This window comes from Pundamilia nyererei, unplaced genomic scaffold (assembly GCF_000239375.1).
Source record: "Pundamilia nyererei isolate P.nyererei 1_Seehausen unplaced genomic scaffold, PunNye1.0 scaffold00020, whole genome shotgun sequence".
Classification (NCBI taxonomy): Eukaryota; Metazoa; Chordata; class Actinopteri; order Cichliformes; family Cichlidae; genus Pundamilia; species Pundamilia nyererei.
In genome coordinates this window covers 404559-427851 of record NW_005187421.1, presented here as the reverse complement: position 1 = coordinate 427851, position 23293 = coordinate 404559, and the positions used below count along the sequence as shown (strand labels likewise).

Genomic DNA, 23293 nt, shown 5'->3' with positions numbered 1-23293 from the left:
AAAAAAACAAAACACTTTTTAACCAACCAGCATGCAGATAACTGAAGAACCTTTGCAACACAAGTAACAACATAACTGTAATGTGATTACTGCATTATTAAAGTAACTTGTTACATTACTGCATTACTTAAAAATGGAATGCAATTACACTAATGCAAACTTTAATCATTTGTTACACCCAACAGTGGTTGCTATGACCTGAACTGCTGTGGTGCTCGTGTGTTTTGCCCCTCAAAGCACCCCCCTCCCCCCTTTTCATTTTCTTGAAAGCACAACCTGCTTGGATTAAGTTCTGACTGCATGTGTAGCTACGAGTGCTGTGAATAACAACAACAAAAAACCCACTGAGAACAGAAAAGCCCTTAAAATTCCCAGTTCCTATGCACCAAATCCTCAATTAGCTGATGCTTCCAGGTAACTAATTTAAGCCAGAGAGTTGGGTTTTGGCTAAAAATGCTTGGCAATAAAAAATTGTTCCAGGAAGTAAATCCTACCACCCTATAGGCTCGCAACAGCTACAGACTTCTCAGTACAGATCCACTGTACAGCTGTATTATACTGTAGTGTTCCCTTTGTTCTCTATCTAACAAATCCTTTTCTAAATTAATTCATATTAAGTTTATTATCTACAAGTCAGTGCTCTTGTCCACACTGTGTCTGAAGAATAAAGCAGGACTATAAGCTCAAATTTCTCCTCATTACATGCGTTTACCACAGTGTCATTATGTATGTAATAAATACTATACTTGAAACACTAGTGAGCAGTGAATTTATATTTTTCATAATCAATGAAAGCTGTTATGATACACATTTTCTCCTCTGTAAAATGGAGCGCACTCGTGCTGCCGAAGTTCAAGTTTAATGGAAAATTATTGTACGTTTAAAAACACGAGATGTAGGGCTGGGCTATATCATACCGTTCACGGTAATACCGGTGTAATTTTGGGCAACGATAGGAAAATGAAATATCGCGATAGAATATGGGTAAAACGCGCATGCGCAGTGACTTTGTTTACATACGCACATGGCGGCGACGCAGAATGAGAAGAGCAAAAGCGGATCGTTGAATGAAACGGATGAACCAGAACTGGTTTGTAAAAATGCTGCAACTTCAGTGGTGTGGAACTGGTTTGGGCTCCGTCCGTCAGATACACGACAAAGCACTATTTTTGGTAGAGCATGCTAGCGGGCCGCCGTTATTACCGTGTTGTTTGGAAAATGTGGCACACTTAAAATCAATCCTTTGATTTTTCTGAAACTCGACAGTGATAGTAATAATAAAAAGTAGCTGAAGGTCTGTGCCATAATTCAAATGACTTTCAAATGCAACTGCTATAGAAAACTAAATGGACTGTATCGGTATTATGGTTGCATACATATTAAGACTAATAATGACTGGTTAATTGGTTCCAAATCTGCTTTTCAGCAAAGCTATTACATTGTTCTTGACAGTCCATTTAAATTATCACAGTGTTATAAACATCTTACACGTTCCATGTTTTTTTAGGTGAATTCTTTTCTGTAGTTAGTGTAGTGCTAACCAAGATATCCACGACATCTAAGGGGTGTATGTCTACATATAAATATATCTATATATATATATATATATATATTAGGGGTGCAACAATACTCGTATCGATATTGAACCGTTCGATACAGTGCTTACGGTTCGGTACGCATATGTATCGAACAATACAAAATTTTTAATTTATTTTATCAACTTTTCTTCTGATGATGCTGTCTGTGTTGAGCGCTCGGTGGATCTGCATTCGATTACTCCGCCTAGGCTGCACTGTCGAGTGCAGATCCACTGAGCGCAGCACAAGCTAGCAAGGTAGAAGCTAAGCTCGTTGCAACATGGCAACTGCCTCAACGCTACCCGAAATTGAACCTCCCCCACCCTCATTAAGAGCTGGCGTTTGGAACTATTTTGGTTTTCATGTGAAGCATGACCCTGATGGTCATGGACAAAAGTAAAACAGTATGTCGAATGTGCCACGCAATGCTCAATTGGTGGGAACTAGTGGGTTAGCGCAGTTAGCTTGTTAAGGTGTTGACGCTGTCCAGCTGCACGCACGGGGCGATCCGCGGTAACTTGTTAACGGAGATTTGCTGCTTTATGGCGTTAACGTCATTTTAATGAGATTAACGCTAGTGGGAACACAACGAATATGACTGCACATTTACTCCGACATCATCCTAGTGCAAAGACAAGTGGAAGCAGACAAAAACAACAAGCACGCATGCTACAAACTTTACCCGAGTCATTTAGACAGTGTTAGCACAGGATTCTCCTTATGGGGACCTGATATGTTTAATATGCTGCTGAGAATATAGCCCAGAAGAAGCGTATAGTATAGCTTTTATTTTGGAAAGAGCCATTTCTCTGTAATAAACTCTCTTTTCCAAAGATGAGTGATTTCTCGATCAGATAGATTTATTTTTTTGTTATTATTTTGTTCTTTCAGCAACATTAATTTTAAAAACTGTACTTTTGAGTTAAAATATATATTTATAATTTTAATAAATGACAAATTAAAAAGGCATGAACATTTTTTGTATCGAAAAAATATCAAACCGTGACACCAAAGTATTGAACTGAACCGAACCGTGAATTTTGTGTATCTTTGCACCCCTAATATATATAGTTAAATTATCTCTCAGGTGGCTTACCGGTGTACCATTAATAAACCTACCTACACGTTAAACCTATAGAATAGAGTAAGGCAGAATAGTTTTATCCATATAGTGTCCTGAATGTATTGAAACTTAATATACCAACATAATAATACACAATTGAGGGCTTCTACCTGTTTTCCTATTGCTGAGCCCCGGCCCTAACTAAAAGGAATGGGATTTTTCCATCTGGGATCGATAGCAATTTTATTTCCTCCTCATTTCTGCTACAATGAGTCAGTAGTTGCAAAAAGATTCACCAGAATGTGCCAGAAGAATATACGGTAATGAGAGTTCAGTGATATCTCTTCCAGCTGACAAAGCACAAATCCTGTCTTATTCAATCACCATTTGATATTATTTAAATACACAATATGTGATTAGCATGCTAGGTTTTTATGGAGTGTTAATAAGTGCAGATCCGTTTTGCAGCAGTTGTTTATATGTATGGTATATTTTCAGAAACTGTGACCCTTGGCGGTCAGACTTAATACAACAATGAGGCCTCGGTTTAGTCACGAAAAACCAACAGTGAAGAACACATGAAGTATCTTGAGCTCCTCCAACCCCGAACATGGACTGTGTCAGAGCGTAAAATATCAACAGGGTGGTGAAATAACATACAGGCACAAGTGGTTCCACACACTCCCTCATAAACATCACACAGCAATGGGATTTATGAGTTCTGAAAACATACAGTAAAGGATCAAGTTTTCAATTTTCTTTGTGTGTTGGTTAATGTGAAGTACGTGGGTGTGTGTCTGTGTAGCACAAGCATCTGGCTAGGTTTATTTAGTTTTTTAAAGCCTCAGTATGAAAGTAAAGTATTTAATTTGTTCTTCTTACTTTTCCTTTTCACCCTTTTTTCCATCTGTGTGTTACTGTGATGGTATATAAATCTTTGCATGTGCGCTTATTCGTGTAGCTGTTTTACATCACTGTTCACACTTCGCTGAAAGAGGAGCAGGGTCAAGCACTGAACACAAACAGAGATTAGCCAAAAATGGAGACAATATGGATGCCATGCAGGAATCTGGCAAACATACAGCTGCAGTGTAAAGCTTTAGCCATGATGGAGGCAATCCAGACAAGGTCAGAAATGATTCAGTGGAATTACTGAATTACTTCACGTTTGCTGCTCAGAGGGGATGACGGAGGGCCTCTGAGATAACAAAAGTGGAAACCAAGTGTGTCAATGTACTATATAGATGGGTTAAACAATATTTAACATGCATGTGAAAGGATGCACATATGCATCGCTGTAAATGAACTGGAGCGCCAAGTTTCAGCAAAAACACAGCACTAAAGAATGTGGTAGTAACAATAACAGCATTCAAACTCGAAACATTTGTGACTAAAACGCTATTTGGCAATGATCTGGACAACGTGCATGACTTATTTTCCCACACACTTGTCCACCAGGTGTGCTTTACATAAGCGTTAAGTCTGACTAGTTACCAGTGACTTCACCAACAAACAAAAAACAAACAAACCAAAAAAAATAAAAAATTAATTACATTAAAAAACTATTTGAAAAACTTGTTTGAGACATTGCTTTACAAATATACTGCAGACCGATAACTTAAATAGACACTGAGGTATATGATCTGATAGGATGCAGAAAATGCACCGGCTCTTAATGTTGCACCAAGTCAGATATATTTAGTAATTTGCTCCAGCCTCAAATCATCCTGGCTCGTAAAACAACTGTCATCTTCCAAAAATAGATGATGTCCCCATCGATAAATTATTGCTTCCTCGCCAAGTGACGAACCTGCTGCTCAGCAGGGGGCAGAAACGCTGCAGCAGTTCCTCAAGGATGCGAAAACAGCAGCAATGTGCTTGTGTCAGTGTTAAACGACTATTATGCGTTAAAAAGCAAAAGAATAAATCTGGCTGCAAATGAAACATTTAATAAAGTTAAATGTATGTCCTACAAATTATTGTTTTTGTACCGACGGGTTTGTATTTATGCATAAAATTATCTGAGTGTGCTGAACTTGTAATTACTGCATCTGCCTTGATTTATGTGTGTGTGGGTGCCTATAAGCATACGTGCGCTCTTTTATGTCCGCGTGTGGACAGCATTTGTACCTGGTTGTGTATGCTTTTGAGACTGTGTGTCCGTCCAGCTGCTGCGCGTGTAACCCTAGTAAACTTCAAGGCAGTGCTCTGCTCTGCAGAATTAACGAATCTCTCACATCCATCGCCACGTGCCGCCTTTGAAACAGACACCGACGGCCTCGGCTCAGCACTTTGAACTCTCAATCATTCTCTCGCTCGCCCACCCTGCTCTGCCCTGTATCAAATTATATTCTAGTCAAATATCTGCTCATTAGCAAAAGTTTTGTCCCCAATTAACCTTTTTTCTCTTCTTACATTGTTTAATTCATTTTCACAACAGGCAATCGGTGCAATCAAGGCGGCTAAGGAGCAATGAGAGGTAGATGAGGCTGAAAACAACCTTTCTACCTGGGTTTCCTCCCAAATCTCAGTTTCTACTTAAAATAGGACTTGCCTGTTGATAAAGCTGATCAAAACACCTTCTTTCTGAACACTTCCATAAGAAGTAAAAACACCACATTGCTTCAAATTTGTGCAGAGAGTGAAATGAAGAGTCTACAATACATAAGCCTGTAAAGGTCTGACCATATAAAACAATGTTCTAAGATGTTTGATGTTTGGTAAAAACCAGGTGGTACTGTATGATGTGCCCTGCACCTGCTCACTATACATTTCTCCCTTCCTCTCATGTACAATTGGGCTCCGTCTTCTACGCCCTCTTCCCAACAATGAAATTCAAGTTGACTGACAGCTATTTTGTCACAGTGGACAAACAACAAGTAAAAAATATATTTCCTGACCAGCTGAGGGTGTTGCACCAAAAGCTAAGTTTTGAGTGCTGTGATTGCTAGCAGATTGCTGCTGTGACCTCTAGTTTGCATGGAAGATGCAGACTTGTCTGCAAACACTTGGAAACAAACCACTGAGCAGTAGCGAAACCTTAAACGTGTCACGCAAACTGGAAACAGAGAGCGTCTGTCTTCAAAGTAAAAGTTATGCCTCACTGCTGAAGCAACATATTTACTTTAAATGAACAAATGGTCTCTGTTTCCAGTGTGAGGTGCACTTTTCAGTTTCATTAGCCGTTAAGTGTTTGGCAGTCATTTCCATACAAACTGTGGGCGACTGCGGCAATCTGCTAGTGAGCAAGGCAACTGCAACTGCAGCATCATATACCTCTTTGCAACCAATTTCAAGCAGCAACAGCCAACAACCTCTCACCTACACCTTTTTTCCTTGTTACCAGTGGTTGCCAGACAGTCGCTAATACAGGGGTGTCGAACTCCAGGCCTCGAGGTCTGGTGTCCTGCAGGTTTTAGATCTCACCCTGTGGCAACACAACTGAATCAAACGATTAGTTCATTACCAGGCTTCTGGAGAAATTCAACACATGTTGAGGAGGTCATTTAGCTATTGAAATCAGCTGTGTTGGATCAAGGACACATCTAAAACCTGCAGGACACTGGCCCTCGAGGCCTGGAGTTCGACTACTGTGTGCTAATAGGTGTCTAGGCCTGTGTGACTGGGGCCTTACTTGTCAACTCCTAACCTGCCAAAACCCCACCAAGCTGGCGTTCTAATAATAACTGTAGAATTTTTTTAAGTCTGAAACCCAGAAATTACTATTCCCTAACAAAGAGCCCGGTCTGTAGACCACTGCTCTGCTTACTGCTGAACTCTGCTGTGATCCGTGCTGGAATGTAACTGTCTAGCCACACTTCAAAGCGAATGCCGAACCTGTTGAGCGTGAATATGCCACAAGTGTGCGGATGAGCTTGTTAACTTTGCACAAACATGCACGTATCACCGTTTCGGCACGGATCTGCACGGGTGCTCATTAGGTGTTCCAACGTGCGTCCCCATGCTGTTGTGTATGCATTTAATTGCGTACATGCTGACAATATGCGGTTGTCTTCTTGAACTTCAAAGTTGCTGGCATGCTCTGCTGTGTGAGGCTACATGCTGAGAGGATGTCTTTGATGAACAACTATTTACAACAATGTAAAACTAACCCTCACATCACGATGCGCCGCTGGGCCATGTTTCAACATGACTCACCCCAATTCCTGCTTTGTTCAACAGTCATTCTTGTTACTCAGAGCTGTTTGTGGATTAATAACAATGCAACTTTTTTGTCTACACTCAGTGGGATGCTTTCTTGCTCACCTCAAACTGTCGTATTTTACTCCCCTAGAGAACATTTTAGTAGAGAAGATAACTGCATTCATTCTGTGTGTGTTCCAAGTACACGCTGTATCCCAGGACCTATTAACTACATATTGACATGCACTTCAAAGTAAAACAAAATAGCACGTTTCTTTGATAGTGAATAAATTCTGCTAACAACCAGCAAAACCATGGTGACACTGCTGGAAGCCTGTGAATGACCGAAGGACACTGAAACAGACATCTGCTGTGATCCAATCGATGCAGTATGTCGGACCGCTGTCTTTTCGACCTAATGAGGTGTCTGAAGTCATGATGTAGCAAACCATCACTAGTATAGTAAAGAGAAAGGAATCTGATGGGTCGACTGGATGTTAACTTTCTGGCTTGTTTAAATTATTTAAAAATTGTCTGACAGCAGCAATACACACTCCTTTCTCCCTAATATTCTTACTTCTGTTTTATCTTATAGCTGGTACTAGTAACTATTCTTTTGGTCACTAAGAGCACAATAGTTTAAATCAGACACACGTAAAGCTAAACGTTAACTGTCAAAAAATATTAGCCTTGATTGCAACTGTGCAGGCAGCACGGTTGCATGGTGGTTAGCACTGTTACAGCACAGCAAGAAGGTCCTGCGTTCAATTCCACCATCAGGCCGGGGTCTTTCTGTGTGGAGTTTGCGTGGGTTCCCTCCGATTACTCCGGCTTCTTCCCACCGAGATAATGCAGTTTGTGGGGATAGGTTCATTGATTAATCAAAATTGCCCATAGGTGTGAATGCGGGAATGAATGTGAGCACGAATGGTTGTCTGTCTCTGTGTGTTGGCCCTGCGATAGACCGGCGACCTGCCCAGGGTGTACCCCGCCTCTCGCCCTATGACAGCTGGGATAGGCTCCAGCGCCCCCCGCGACCCTGAAAAGGATAAGCGGACGCGAATGGATGGATGCAACTGTGTATAATCTTATGTCAAAGTGCTAAATTCAGTATGTTTGATACATAAACACTTACATGGCGATGAACACAGAATAAATCATAACACAAATTTAGGATTGAGATGTTCAGGCAAAAAAAAAGGAGGGAGGGAGGCTGACGCAGCACTTAAATCTCCAAATATCATATACTCATTAAAATGCAAACAGCGTTAGAAAACAGCATTGTGGAGAGGAGCTTGAGGTCACGGCCACAGAGTGTGTGGTGTGTGTTTTCGTGTGAGTGTATCAGTTTTCAGGATACTGTCACACTGATCAAACTCAGGCCTGATAGCAGAGGCGCCGTAGAACCATTGCTGTATTTGCCTAAGAACCATGGGGAAAACTACACACACATCTTACCCAGAGAACAGAGAGGGAAATGTATTGTGCATGCATTTTGGTGAAATATAATGCGCTGGAATGCTGCAAAATTATGCAAGTAACTACATGCAGACGCACACCTGATGGCTCGGAACAAAACCCGTCTGTTGGAGCTCATTTCTTCTTTAATGGTGACGTTATCTGTTTCAAATTACATGTAATTTCTTAAGATATTTCTGTCTGCGGTAATTTTCTCTAATCATATTTTTTCTTTGCTTATTTCATTCCAGCTATGCCGAACGTTTATAAATAGGCGAGATAAAGCATTTAATCAAACTTCCTGAAGCTTAAATAGATATGAAATAGAGGCAGCTTTAAAAAAACTGTTTAGACTGCATACCTATAAACACATGACAGGAAAACACTGACAAGTCAACAAGGCTTCATCAAATCCAGACAGAGCACCAGCTTTGGGATGCATAGTTCAAACTGCGATAAACATTTTGATAAGTGGAACAAGTTTTTCCACGCCTGCTGCTTTTTATTCAGCTCAGTGTGAGTTGTTCTGTCGTATCCTGTCCTGCTTGCTGTCAGTGCAGTGACATCTGGAAAAGCCAGATGTAATTGCTGGAATCCGAAAATGTGACAAAAAGAGAATAAAGGAGGGAATCGCTGAGAATAATTTGCTCTCCATGTCGTCATTAAGACATCAAAGCGAACGCAGAAGATACAGAGCCTTTCAGCGTGGACACAAATGCACTTTGGAGGAGAAGAGTAACAAACGAGGGAAGAACAGAAAAGAACAGAGGGGAAGGGAAGAGGAGGAGGAGGGATGGTGTGTGCTGAAGAACCTGTCTTTGGCTTTGATGACGGCACAACAGCGAAAGCAGCAAAAGCAGACAAAAGTTTCTAAAACTTCAAACGAAAGCTTTTTGTAGCACAGGTCTGCTCGCTCTTTCTCCCCCAGTTCTCCATTCTTCCCCCCCCTTTTCTCTTCAAACATGTCTTTGCTAATTGCCAGACCCTGTTCTGCCCTCCGCAGGCTCTCCACTCCTCTCAGGTCTATTCAGCACGGGGGTTGTTACAGAGGGAAGGCCTAATAACGTGCTCTAAGTGGACAATGGAGCCTGCGGGGCCAGCGACAAAATCCTGGTCTTAATGAGAAAAGACTCCTTGAGCGAACAAGCAGGTCTGTCAATAGACTGGCCTATTATGGAGTTACAGGGCAGGGTGGGAGGGTGGGGGTGTGTGGCATGTGTGTTCCAAGTTATCTGCGCATGAGGTAATATCTATGTGATAGAAAATTAATAAATAAATAAATAAAATTAGTGTATAAAAAGGAAAAAAATACACGCGTCTAGGTATGGCAGCATGAATGCTTGCGTATTTGTGTGTGTGTGTGTGTGTGTGCTGCTACCCCCTGAGGGTAACAATAGTTAACAGGACTAATCCTCTAGACCGTATAATGGCCACTAAGCTGTCTATTCAGAAGTTCAGCTCCCCTGCTAACTCCTCCGATCAGGCACGAATACCCACACTCAGCCATTCACTTCCCTTTCCTTCGTTCTTTGTAAAACTTTTGGAAACTTTTTTTGTTGTTGTCTTGATCAGTATATTATTTGATTCATATCACATAGCTAATCGCATATTTAAGTATTTTTAAATGGAAATATCCTGCTGCAGTATCCCTCATGGTTTCAGCAGTTTAAAGTATTGTTTATCTGTTTAAACAGAACCCAGAGATACACTATTATCCAACTATTATATAACTTACATTATTCACAGATTTATTTGACGTACTACATGTTAGTTATCTGTTGCGCTACTCCCTCCTCTTTCTTAATCCCTCATTTCCTCCCTCCTTCTTCCGTCCTCTCCTCCATCTTCCCCTCCTCACAGTCATTTGTAGTGTGTGTGTGTGTGTGAGAGACTTCACCAATTAGTTTTTTGGAGAGGTTTAACCCCACTGCTGTGAGTTTGTAGCGCCATTGTTGCTCTGTGTGAGGGACTGCAAGTTATGCAGAGAGGGTCTCTGAAGCACCTTGTTTGCTTTCATTTGCAGGTGGGGTGAGGCTTTGGAGTGGCAGTGGGTGGCTGTTAAGTGATGGGGGTGCAGGACACATCTCCCATAAGGACCCACTCTGGAAACAGCGAGTGTCTCCTTGAGAGGCTTTGTCGATGCCTCTTACAATTGCACCGAGCTCTCCCTGCTAAATCACCTGCTCACATCTTAACTTGTTGATTCTCTAACAGCAGGCTGTGATCTCTAAATGTATCATTTGTTTGTTAAAAATATATACATTTATCTGCAGTTATCTTTTGTGGTGTCTGATGTCCAGGATGGACAGTTATCAAAAATGTCAGTTTGGATTATGACTCTTTTTGGTTTAAAATAGAGATTAAATTGGTAATCATGCTGACATTTTCTGTCTATTCAAAGTTAAGAGGTTAAGAGCTTCTCTTAAGCTTATATGACTGTGTAAAAACTTTGCAAAACAGAGCATCTTAAATGAAAATGTTTTGTCACACAGTAATCTCTGGTTCCTATGCTTAAAGACAGTTAGATTTAAGGGTTTTAAACCCTTTGGAAGCAATTTTATGAGTTTATAACAACCAAAATCAATAAGAATTAATAAAATGTTACTGAATTTGCACTTACCTATGTTATTGATGGTCATCAGAAGCACACAGCGCACTAATTCTTAGTACCCCATCGAAAAAACAAGATGTGGTTCCGATGTCTAGTTCGGCATAAATGTAATGCGACATGTGTTCTGTGAATTTATTAAAAATTTAGATTTTTCCAAACATTTTTTAATTGTCCATAATACAAAATGGTAGATTTTTATAGAAAAACATTTACCTTTAAGACCTTTTAAAGAATTATAACCTTAGCTCTTCCACTCTTCCACTTCAAACCCAGTTTCTACAATTATATTTCCTCCAGTCTAGCTTGCTTTCATTGTGATATGTCCTCACCCTCCCTGCCTTTCAGATTCTCCCATCTTCTATCACTGTTGGACACGTCCGCCTTAATTGACAAACTGAGATACTTTAAAGCATCTCGCATCCTCAAATTTTCAGTTTCGTGTAGTTTTACCCATATCTGGGGACGGAGTGCACTTCATGATGTGAGTGATGGGGCATCAAATGATACATATAAAACCCTGCTACATTTCTTATTAGTCTCATGTTTTTCACTCAAAGGACGCTGCTGTGCCAAAACACACAGAGAGGTAACATTACACCTCAGATTAGCTGTGGGAGAGTTGCTGTGGAAACCAAGGGTGAAAATGTGTTTGCTTTAGAGTTTTGAGGAGCTGGTAAATGAAGTTAAGATCAAATTCCTTCCTCAAACAGAATTAACAGAGCGCAGAATACAGCAAAGAGCAAGACGGAGAGGATACGTAGAGGTCGAGTGCCAGTAAAACAGAAATACTCTGCATACTGAGCAGTACTGTCTTTACTCAACAGCTGTATTTGCTATTAAGTTGACTTAAAAAAAACAATTACAGCATTAAATTGCTACATTATAAGTTTGTCAGAACGTGTAATTTTAAAGAAAGTTACCTGCACTAAAGCTTAATGGTTTTTCCCAGCCCATTAATCTTTCTGACACACGTACGGCTCTCACTCTTGACAGCACTGAGATCTGTGAAGTTTGGAGGCCTGGTCAGTGCCTTGGCCTCTGAGCTGTTACCGCGCAGTTGCTGTGGTGCAGCAGGGCACACTGTCCTGCTAGTCTTCCAGATTCTTCCACAGTCAAGCAGATGGTGCTTTTCGAAGTTTTGGCCATATATTGTCGATACCAATATGCATTTAGCTTCTACTACTAGCAGTAACTACATTAGTAGTAACCAGTGGGAAAGTGGAAGCAGATGTCAGTTTTCCCTAACTCTGAATCTAACTCTGACACACGGCAGTGAGAGGAATGGGAGGATTTCATAGAAAAACTGTAATTTAAAGAGTTTTCAGCCTTCAGTTAGACATACCACTTACACTCTCTGTAATCATATGAAACGTGTGCTTCACTTCAGTTTTCGGGTGGATTTTCTCCTCAAAATGAGTCACCGCTTGGGCCTTGAGAAAAAGGCTTGTTGACTGACAGATGGCATCTAGTGCGGAGAATTGAAGTCAAAGCTAGCACGGGGTATTTAAGACCCATTAGGGGTCTGTGAGAGCTTTACTTGGCGTACAATCAGTAGAGAAAAAGCCATATGCACTCAGACACACACACACACACACACACATGGACATACACAGATGTTAATGGAGCATGAAGGCAAACAGAAGGCAAAAGAACGAGGAGGTGAAAGACGCTCAAGAGAAAAGACGTCTCCTCTTGACTGGTAATGCTGAAGGAATCCAACTGCAGGAGGGTTTTGAGAGAAATACAAGAAGGATATTTGAGGTGGATGAAAAAAGGACTGTGAGAAGAGTTGGTTGTAGTTTGCATGAGAAGTTAAGAGAGATAAGTATTTGTGGCTACTATTTTCCACAGACCACCTCAGTGTTAGGTAAAAGGAGGCGCAGCAGATACAACTCTCCTTATCCCTACACTGCTTTGAATGCATCTCAACTTGTTAAGACAGTTTTTCCAAGACTTCCGTAGATTTTATTGTTCTCTTTTATTCTCCGGCATTGTTGACGGCTCTGTTTTCTTTTGCTGCGTCTCCCCCATGTCCATCTTCTTTCCTCCTCTTTGCTGGAAGTGAAACGAGGCAGAACGAGAGGATGTGGGACAGACAAGCGTGAAATGGAGGCAGGGGCCTCTGAGGAGTGTGCGACTGTGCTGATGTCAGTTTGCATCTGTATTTTGTCCACATTTGCCAGTGACATGTGCATGTGAGGGATTGGACAAATATTTTCCTGTCCCGTCTTGTTGACATGTATATGCAAAAAGATGCAGTAAATATATCCATGTGCATCCTAATGTTTATCTTTACAAGAAACAACAAGGTGGTAAACAGCTTTTGAAACCTGAACCCGTTCTTTCTGCTGCGTCATATCTGCCTGAACACGCACGCATACACACCAGCATGTTTACATCTGCACAGTGCCACCCTGATATCCGGAGCAACAGCTTTGTCTACTTCACTGTAAGGGCGGCGTGTTGTAACAAAAGCAGGACCAAAGAGAACGGAACAAATGTGATGCGGAACCGAACAAAATGACTGTGACAGGCGAAGAAACAGGCGCACATACACTCTTTCAACTCTGCCCTAACTTTCTGCAACTGTTGGCCGAATCAAGCATAAGCTCGTGTCATTTTTAAATGCAAAGACTTCTGGAATACAATGTAACTTATTTCTGATTTTTACCATACATTATTAAAAATTCCCAGCTGAGACTTCTTCAGTTGAGAATCTAATAAAATTATGCGCTATAATGAAACAGAGACAAAGGAAGGGAACTTCTCCTGGAACCAGATCCCCTGCTATTAAGGCATCTTTAAGTTCAAGAGGATGAGGGGTAAACAACGTGATGATTTCTGGGCTCTATCTTAAAATGACAGCTTTTTTAATGTTTTGCGCTTTTTACTGAGAACCTACTTCCTGTAAGGCCTCAAATGCTAGAGTGAACACCAACTAACCTGAGCAGAAATGGTTAATTTGTCAAGTAGGTGTATGAGGTAGCGAGGGCAAGACACTAGGTTACTTGAGATTCATTTTAAGCTCTGCGCAATCACAGACACATACTTTTCTCTCTTTGCGTGTGACTCACACCAATTAAGTTGCAAACCTTGGCTGCCACTACATCCTCTCCAGATGAGGCACCAGATATCTCAATTAAAAAATCAGAAATTTGAGAACACGAAATAAGAGGGGGCATCAGGATGGAGAAACTGACGGATGACGAGATGATGTTGGTCTGCAACGTGATCTCATGTGTTAGCTTCTGGCCGGAAGACAGCTGCGGTCTCACACATGCAATGCAGTTTAATGAAGAAAGACTGAACGTGCAAAAACGAGCTGGATTTGCTGTCAAAGAAGTGCAGGCCTACCAGGAAACAAGCGGTCTCAGGCAACAATGTGAAACCATTTATTTGGTGTGCAGTACCACATTAAAGTTTCATGACAAACAGGGCGGAGCTGTGTGATGTCAGGAGTTCACTGCTATTAGTGGGCTAATCCTGGCATTAAATCACCAGATGTTATTGAAGAAACAATAATTTTCTAAATCAATTTTCTTCATAGTCCTGCTTTGGTTTTTGCCATTTGTCATGTTTAATGTTGTGATTTGTCTTGCTTCAGTCTTCATTACGTAGCCGCGGCTTGATGAACATAAATCATGTACAACCGTATTTATTCAAACATACGTTAGGTCGAGGTTTGATATCTTTCTCTGCCTGTCTTTGCGCTTTGTTCTCCAATTATGAACAGATGTCAGCTGCTATGGTTGAGCTCTTAAATCACCACAAATCATCATGTCACCCACTTGCGAACAGACCTGCATATGCACACTGACACACACGCACGTGCTCATTAAAACTGAAAACCGCATTTTTATGCGCACATGCACTGAAAGCACGCCTAAATGCAAGCATGCACGCACACACACACGACTCCAAGCCATTTCCTTCCGTCCTTTTTATGCACAGTTTCCCAATTCTGCTCCAGACATGCTTTCATTGTCATCGCATCTGGTTTAAGCTATAAATGTTCTATAATTCATTGCTCTAGTAAGAAAAAAAATTCACAATATGAAAAGACAAAGTTAAAGAAAAGCGAATAAGGGAGAACAAAAGAGAAGAAAGACTGTGGGAGTCCGAAAGAGAAGCTTGCCTCGCCTTTTCTGTTTTTTTGAAGGTCACTGTGGTTTGTAGAGCAGAAAAAAAAAACTTTTTTGGTTTCACTTTATTGGTGGTCCAATAAATCTTCTCACAACGACGCATGCACATACGCGCATGCAAAAGTCCTCAAATAAACAACCACACACTCACACAAACACACGCACACATTTTACTTACAAACATTTTCCAACCTACACACAATAAAAGAACTAACCCTTCAAAGAATCTTCCAATTTCCCCACATCAACAAAAGCCTGCCTTCACAAAATGCCTCTCCATGCCTTCCAACCACTGAGGCGGAGTACAGTGGGTGTTTTACGGCAATCGAATGCTAAAACATCTGGGGAAAATAGGAAACTGTGAAAATATTGGTACAAATTAAACGTGGTTGGAGGAAAATGAGCCAGCTGACTGGGGGAAGGAGGAATGAGCGCTGATATTGGGTGCTAATAAGAAAAAGGTGTTAAATGATACTCTTGGTTAGAAATTGAGAGGGAAATACAATAAGATGCAGGTGTGGGCTCATTACTGTGAAACAGACCGGTCATAAGATAAGGACCACACAGGTAAGGAGGGGAGATGAAAGCGAAGAGGACGTGTGGTGGAAGCAAGGAAGCGAAACAGTGAGAGAACCCTTAGCAGAGCAGCAAAGTACATCAAACAGAGAAACAGGTAAAGGTCCACAGAGTAAGGTATTGCTCCATGCTCTGAGCATCCTTACCAATGTAGATTGATCCAGCTATGAAAACAGTTTCCAGAGTCTGCAAGCCGCGATCATTTTCTATTGGTAACATACAAGTTACATTACCCTGCTTGGATTTTTAATTAATTACATGTACATCATGCATGCAAAACTCTCAAGCCAATCCTTGCTGCTCTAATGAGTTTGAAAGTCAATATATTGTATGACTGTCTACCCTTCCCCTGCACAGTTTTGTATGTTAGTTTGCACATATTTGCAAATAAAAGCTCTGAAATATTCTGTGAATTTAAGGAAACATTAAACACTGTAGGGCTGTCAGTTCCTGACCTGAAGTACTTCTATTTCTGGCATGAAGATTCACTTAATTAGAGCCTAAAAATAAAGCATCTGACTGCAAACTCACAAGGAAATATCTGTATTTCTGTAGATGTGTTCACTTATTTCAACAGTTTTCCTGAACAGATGGAGTTCACTCAGTTTTAAGTGAAGACTTCAAGTCAAAAAGCCACAGGGGCCTTGTAATCTAAGATGCTACATCTTAATGAAGGTTGTGGGACTTGAGAACTACTGTCAAAGATGCATAAAACTATACAGATTTAAATTTACGTATGGGTGTTGATTTGCTTGTACTTTGCTTTAAGTGGAAAGGATCCTATTCTCAAGTTTTGATGTTGTAATTCACAGGATTGGTTCTCATTACCAGTGAGACTGACAAACACATAATATACATACATTTGCCCAATTAACTGTGCATAGCATGAACGTGTGTGTGCATATGTGAAGTGAGTGAAAGGGACAGTGAATGAGGGAGGGGAGAAGGGGGCAGCAGCTGCTTGCCTGGATGACCTCAGCGGCAGCTGTTGCCCCCCAACCCTTCCACCACCGCCCCCGCCCTCTGTATGCCAGCTTGCCTTTGAAGTTCAGGTCAAGACCGATGCAGCTTTGAATGCATACCGATAATAATTACAGGAAAATAAAAGGATATTTTCGACCGGCAATATGCAAATTTATGGAAAACTGGGACTGAAACTGTATTGTTGACACTATAACTGAAATTCAGACCTGTCGTTTCAATGATAATAAAATCTATGCTGTATCTATAGGAAGAAAATCTTCATATTCATTGATAGATAAAACGCTGCATCATTAGTGTTGTGTTATCTAAGATTTCAACCTGGCTCCTGTTAACTTTGGTGCATGACTTAATTTCAAATTGAAGATACTTTTGTCCTTTTAAAACACCGAATGAATGAATTTGCATCGGAGCATTTCACTCAACCCAGTCTTTGAAGTGCCGACGCAGTATAGAGAGTACAGCTTTAGTCAGATTCTCTGGAACGCTATGCAGCCTTAATCACTCTGCTGGCATCCACTCTACTGACTGAAACCTGACACACACACACACGCGCACACGCACACACAGAGACACACACAAAATCGGGTGGCATGTGCACAAACTCGTGGAATGAAGCGCGCGCGCACACAGACGGGTGTGGAGGTTCACCGGCACACAGACCCAGACACACGAGCAGGCAAAGACAGAGGCTTGCATGTGTAAATGTACGCTGACACACTGTCCTTCCAACAGGTATTTTGTTTACATGGATAAGAGTTGAGGGAAGTGGTTATTTGAGTCCATGTACAAAAAATAAAATACACACTTGTATTTGTGCAACAAGGTTGTCAGAGGAGTCACAGACTACTGCCTCCACATAACAGCTCACCCACCCAGACACTAACAACAATACAGCCTTCTGGGCATTGTATAGGAAAACGAAACATGGCACAACAAAGCCTCTTTTATAGTGACATTAACATTGAGACGCACACACAGATGAGGAATTTCCATGCCTCTGGACTAACAGTTTGCATCGCCTGCACTGGTGCAACTCAATTTTTACATTTACCATTTACTTGAAGCACAAAATGATTCATTTCGTGCTCAAACAGTTCTACTACGTAACTTTCCAGAGCGTTTACGCGTTGATGCAATTCATCCAAAGGTTCACATTGATGTCTCATGCACCAAACACTTACCTATCACAATAAGTGTGTAGTTGACATTTACGCTGCCAAACCCATTGGTGGCCTTACAGATGTAAGTTCCTGCATCGTCCATCTCCACCTCCTTAATACGCAGAGCGTGCTGTGACACCCTGAACCGTGTCCAGCCCCTGTGGATGTTGCGGCCATCTTTGGTCCACATGATGAGGGGAGGGGGGTCACCCTCCACAGGGCAGGGCAGCTTAACTGTGCGACCCAGACGTGCGCTCTGCCGATGGTTCACCCGCTCTGACACCCTGGGGGGACCTTGAGGGTAGAAGAAAAATGAAAACTTTACTACCGGTAGTAGCATCAGCAGTAAATTCAGCCTGGTTATGTAAGACCTGAATAATTAGTATATTAGTATACTGGGCATGAATGAAGAGTGTGCAACTTGATCTACGAGAAAATGGATCATTCTGACCCCTCCAAGAAAAAGACAAAATACTACAGTTTTGAACAAATTTGTTGTTTGACAAGCTCATAAGTTAGATTATAACTTAAATACAAAATACAATCTAATTATTCCAGGAAGTTCAAGAAGGAAGTTTACTCCTTGGTAAATTTACAGTCTTAAAAGCATCCATTGGAAGCAAACACAAAGCCAATTAGTAAGTTTAATATCATTTGATATGCCACACTGACACGAAGCCAGGCATGACCTTGACCGCTCGGTAGCCGCTCTACTGTGAAATAGCACACTAGGAAAACAAAAGGGATTAAAGTAGCCTGATTGAATTGGAAAGGTGGGAGGAAATGATGGAGAGAAATGGAGGGGACAGAACAAAGAGAGGGGGGGAGAAACAGAGGAAGGAAAGAGGGAAGGTAAGAGGAGAAGCGAGGAGGAAATGAATAAGGGAATAAGGGAGTATGGAATTTAAGGGAGTAAGTCTGCGAAGAGAAAGGGAATGAAATACGAGTGAATAGGACAGGCATACAAAGAAAGACAAACAGAAACACAGAGAGGTGGAAGCAGGAGTGGCGTGGGAGTTAACTCGTTTCTGAGCATCTCTGTTTGACCTTGCATTACTCCCTTTAGGTTAAAACAATACTCTCTAAATATAGCAATAAAAACACACAGTAGGCCACCATGTAGCAAACAATTTCCCAGCAAACAACAAAAGGCAATTGCAAGAAAATCCACCCTTAAACAACTAACTTCAGGTCACGTCCTGTAGGTTAAACATGTGAAAGAAAGGACAAACGGCGGTCCATGAAAACAGCGCGCCTGACAGACGTTTATCAAATCGATGTGGCCAGATACAGTTCAAACATTTCAGGTGCGTTTAATTCATTGCCCCCTTTGATACTGCTTAAATGTGTGCTTGTCAAAAAATGATTGGTTGGCTGTCGGGAACTTCTTCTTATGCTGTTTTTTGGTTGGCTTGTGATTGCGTTAGAGGTCGTAGTTGATTTTTTGTGCAAGGGAGAAAAGGAGTAGCCTGGTGTGGGGGGTTGAGAGTGAAGAAGAAAAGGCAAAGAAGTGCAGACTGTTTTAAGTGCAATCAGAAAAGGTTATAGGGGTAATCATTATAGTAGCGATCCACTAAGAACAGTGAAAGATTGACTAGTTTTATCACAGCTGGCATTCCAGTTTTTCACTTCTGTGTGGCTGGCGTGAGAAACAGGAGCGACCAGAGCCACAACAGATTATTAAGTGCGGGGCAATCCCAAAATTAAATTGGGTTTTTGAACATTAAGAAAATACATCATTGTCCAGCTGTGGAGCATTGGCACGCATGACATGCATAAATCATATGACTGTATTTTTAGGCTGAGTGGCATTACACAATCTATATCTCTTTATTTTCTACTAAGTGTGCCAAGTGAAAACCATGAGATGTCACAAGCACTTTTATTAAAACACACTGATTGAAATACACCACAAAAACATAGTTTCCTTACCCTGTTTCAAAATATACTCTCTTCCTGCATGTTGCTAAAGTCTTTCCAGCTTTCAGTGGAAAGTGCTAAGGCTAATAAACATGTCCATCTCCAGGCGGCCAACATCTGTTTACTTGTCTCTTTTCTCATTGCCCACACCTAGACGTGATTCCATAAAAGCCAAATTCCCAATGAAGCTGTTCAATTAAACAGTTACTGAACTAAGATGACATTGTCACTGTTCAGTTCAGTCTGAATTCAGTCATTTTAGCAGTGTAGGGGCAGCACGGTGGTTAGCACTGTTGCCGCACAGCAAGAAGGTCCTGAGTTCAATTCCACCATCAGGCCGGGGTCTTTCTGTGTGGAGTTTGCATGTTCTCCCTGTGTTTGCGTGGGTTCCCTCCAGGTACTCCGGTCCGGATGAATATGCCGCTGCAACCTGCAGACAGAGGTGTGCCTGTGGTACAAAAGCAACACCTCGTGGGGCTAAAAATGTTGCTAAATGTAGTTTGGAGCATTGAGGAAGATGCATAAGTGAGCTAGGCCTGGTTTAGTCGCTGACTCTGGGGGTGGGGCTTTGTGTGTAGAGAGTGAGAGCAGATTATGGGTTATGGAATGCAACACCAGATTTGTTTAAATACATAAACAAAAAAACCCTTAAAAAGGCTAAGCTGGAACTAGATTCATTCCTTCACTGTGCAGCTGCAGAAGTAGGAGATGAACAAGATGAAGAAAAAAATCCTAAAGAGGTGAGAAGAGAGTTATAAAAATGGGGGAACCGTTACAGTAGTTCCTAGCTTGTGCTAACAAGGAGGGCTGTTATTTAAACATGGAAACAGGATGTGGACACAGTGATGGATGGATGGAAGTGAAATGTGTGAAAAAGACATTAGTCATACAGGTATTCAGAGGAGCCTGCTCTCCTCCAAACTCATCATTCCTGGATAGGGGAATGTGTTCGTTCATCTGTATGGCTTTCTCATTAGGGGCCCGAGAGTTCACTCTTTCTCCTTTTCCTACCCTATACATCTATTCTTTTCTTTCCTGGTAATGTGGTTACATATCGCTGGATCTCTTGGTCTGCTTTTGTTATTTTCTTCTGATATATATCTCGCTGAACACACATAAAATCCATTTTTTCTTTTCTTAGTGTGTCTGAAATATTTCCCCATCTTTCTTTTTCTTGCACACATTTACCTCTTTTGATTGGTGGTATTACTGCCACACAATCCTAATTCTCCTTTGTATTTATTTATTTATTTCTATCTTTTTTCTTCCTCTAAGATTGTAATCTTATTCCCCTTACCTCTAAACTACTCCACTACCAATCTTTTTTCTTGTCCGTAACCCCCTCCCTTCATTTTCATTTTCCCTGACATCACTCTTTTCCTTTCTGCCACTGCACTTTGCTCACTCTTTTCCTCTTTCAGCACACTCATTCACGCCGTCCTCTTCGTTCACTGCAGACTCTTTTCTTTTTCTCCCTCTCCTGGCTTTTTCACATTTGCGTGTGCACACGCATACACATACGCACACTTCCTCAATTTCGTCCCCAGGGTATCACAGGAACAGGACCTCTTTCCAAACCTCTCAACTTTCGACAGTTAACCTCTTCTGCATCTTCCTCCTCTACCTCTAAATTTTCTTCCTTCCCACTCTCTCTCTCCCCAGTGATGGGAACACACGAACAGCAGCCTCTTTTCCTCCTCCTCCTCCCCTGCTCCCAGGTCTTTGACCACAGAAAAGTCTTTTTAAATCTGTCTCTTGGGGGTGAAACTAAAGCAAGTAAAAAAAAAAATCTTTCCTTCTTTTTCACGAGACGCAGTTCAGGTTGTCTATGTACTTCTGCACATGAGGCTCCTATTAAGTAAATGGTAAATACGCAGCTGAAAGTAGGTTTACAAAAATATAATATAAAAGAAAAATAAAACATAACCTTCAACAGGAAGAAAAGCATGTGAATTTAAATAAATATAATGCATATTTGTCTTGAATTACGACACCAACGAATGCTAACTGGGGTCAGGAGTGACTAACCATCCAGTCCAAGTCCAGTCACTTGAATAATGCTGGAGGTGTGGGTTAGAGATGTGTTGATTTACAAAAAACACAATTTTATTTCACATTGACAAGAAACATCTGCTAAATTGAACCACGGCTCATAAAAAAGAGGTCCTGGAAGACTTCGACAAGAAACATTTGCTTTGCATAAAGTAACTTTAATGGGTGGTAGATATTTATCACTTCACAGTTAGACAAACTGTCTATGAATGCAGAATTTAGTAATGAGTCATCTGCGATGTGCACAAAGAATTCATCTTAAATGAACGCACACTTTTAATGAGATAGAAAAGCAGCTATTTTCCAATTAAAGAAACTTCACTACACACCTGATGTTTACACGGACTGATGTAAACACAAAGTGTAAAAGATTCCTGCACACTGACACCATCCTAATGAAAAAATACTGAACAGGAAGCATCATAATTTGGGAATGCATTGTTGCCTATGGGTCAGAAAAGCTGAAAAAAATCAGCTTTATCAAGGTATTTTATAGCATTAGGTCACAGTGGTTGTCTGCCAGCTGAAGCCCAGTGTAGCTGAGTAAAGCAGTTGGATAGTAAGCCTAAATATTGATGTAAATTGGAAACAGACAGACTTTGCTTTTCATCAGTCAGCCACACCGTAGACAGGCCAGTCAGAGCGGTGACTAGAAAGATGCTCGATGTGGACGAGGCTGTGTGTATGTTGAAAAGTGGCCCAGAATAGGGACCCGAATAACAGCGGAGTTCAACACAAATTGGAAAAGCACTAAAAACATAAAATACTGCGTAAGAAGCACAGATGGAGGCTGCATTGTTTTTAACACCTAGTTTTACTTTAGTGCTTTATTTGTTATAACTTTGCTCTTCTTTGCCGCTGGCTGATGGACATAAGCAAGCGCAGCACACAGACTGGTTGTTTGTGACACTGCCCCCTGGTGACAGTAAACATATAGATTATAGTCTGCAAAGTTATCCGTAGGCTGTCTGTAGGACCACCACTTAACCTGAACTTAGGGTCACAGACTCATTTGTCATTTAGATAAAGACTGGACCACAGTTTACATCCAATCACTGTGGAGACCAGGCCATACTCACAGATCCCATTTACAACCTTTTTCTTAACATTGTATATAGTCAATTACAGTAATTATGAATTTCAGAGTGCCTGAGCATTACTGTCTTATCTTTTTGGGTAGTTGGCATCTTTGAGAAAATTGCAGGGCTTTAAAATGGGCTTCTCTTGCCCACAACTGACTTCCCACAATAATTTAAAGCTCCTTGAAGATAGTTTGTTTGTGCCCACATATGCATAAACAAATGCTCACCCCCTCTCTGTCTGCCCTATGGTTATACAGTATGGAGTATGTAGACAGACTGAATATGCACGTTGGGTATTCTGCAGCTTAACTACAGGAAAATATAGCCCACGTCAGACGCATGCTATTCCTGCAGGGACAGAAGCTTCCTGCTCAGAGCTGCACGATCTCTGCATGGACTGATGGAGAAAGTCTGAAGGCCAAATAAAGAAAAAATTAGTTCATACTGTACATTCTGTTCTTTCAGCAGTTACTCCCAAAACAACGGCAAATGCGAAGCTCAAGTTCCAACCTGGATGATGAATTA

At 41.2% G+C, this 23293-nt stretch overlaps 1 protein-coding gene across 2 annotated transcripts in view; it reads right to left on the bottom strand.

The window, feature by feature from the left end:
• Positions 1-23293, bottom strand: part of fgfrl1a (fibroblast growth factor receptor like 1a) — a 67631-nt gene that overhangs the window by 23155 nt on the left and 21183 nt on the right. For both annotated transcript variants that reach the window (XM_005726455.2, XM_005726456.2), the window contains exon 3: positions 17736-18008. In XM_005726455.2, the coding sequence (XP_005726512.1) occupies positions 17736-18008 (273 nt within the window). The remainder of the gene's footprint in view (positions 1-17735; positions 18009-23293) is intronic.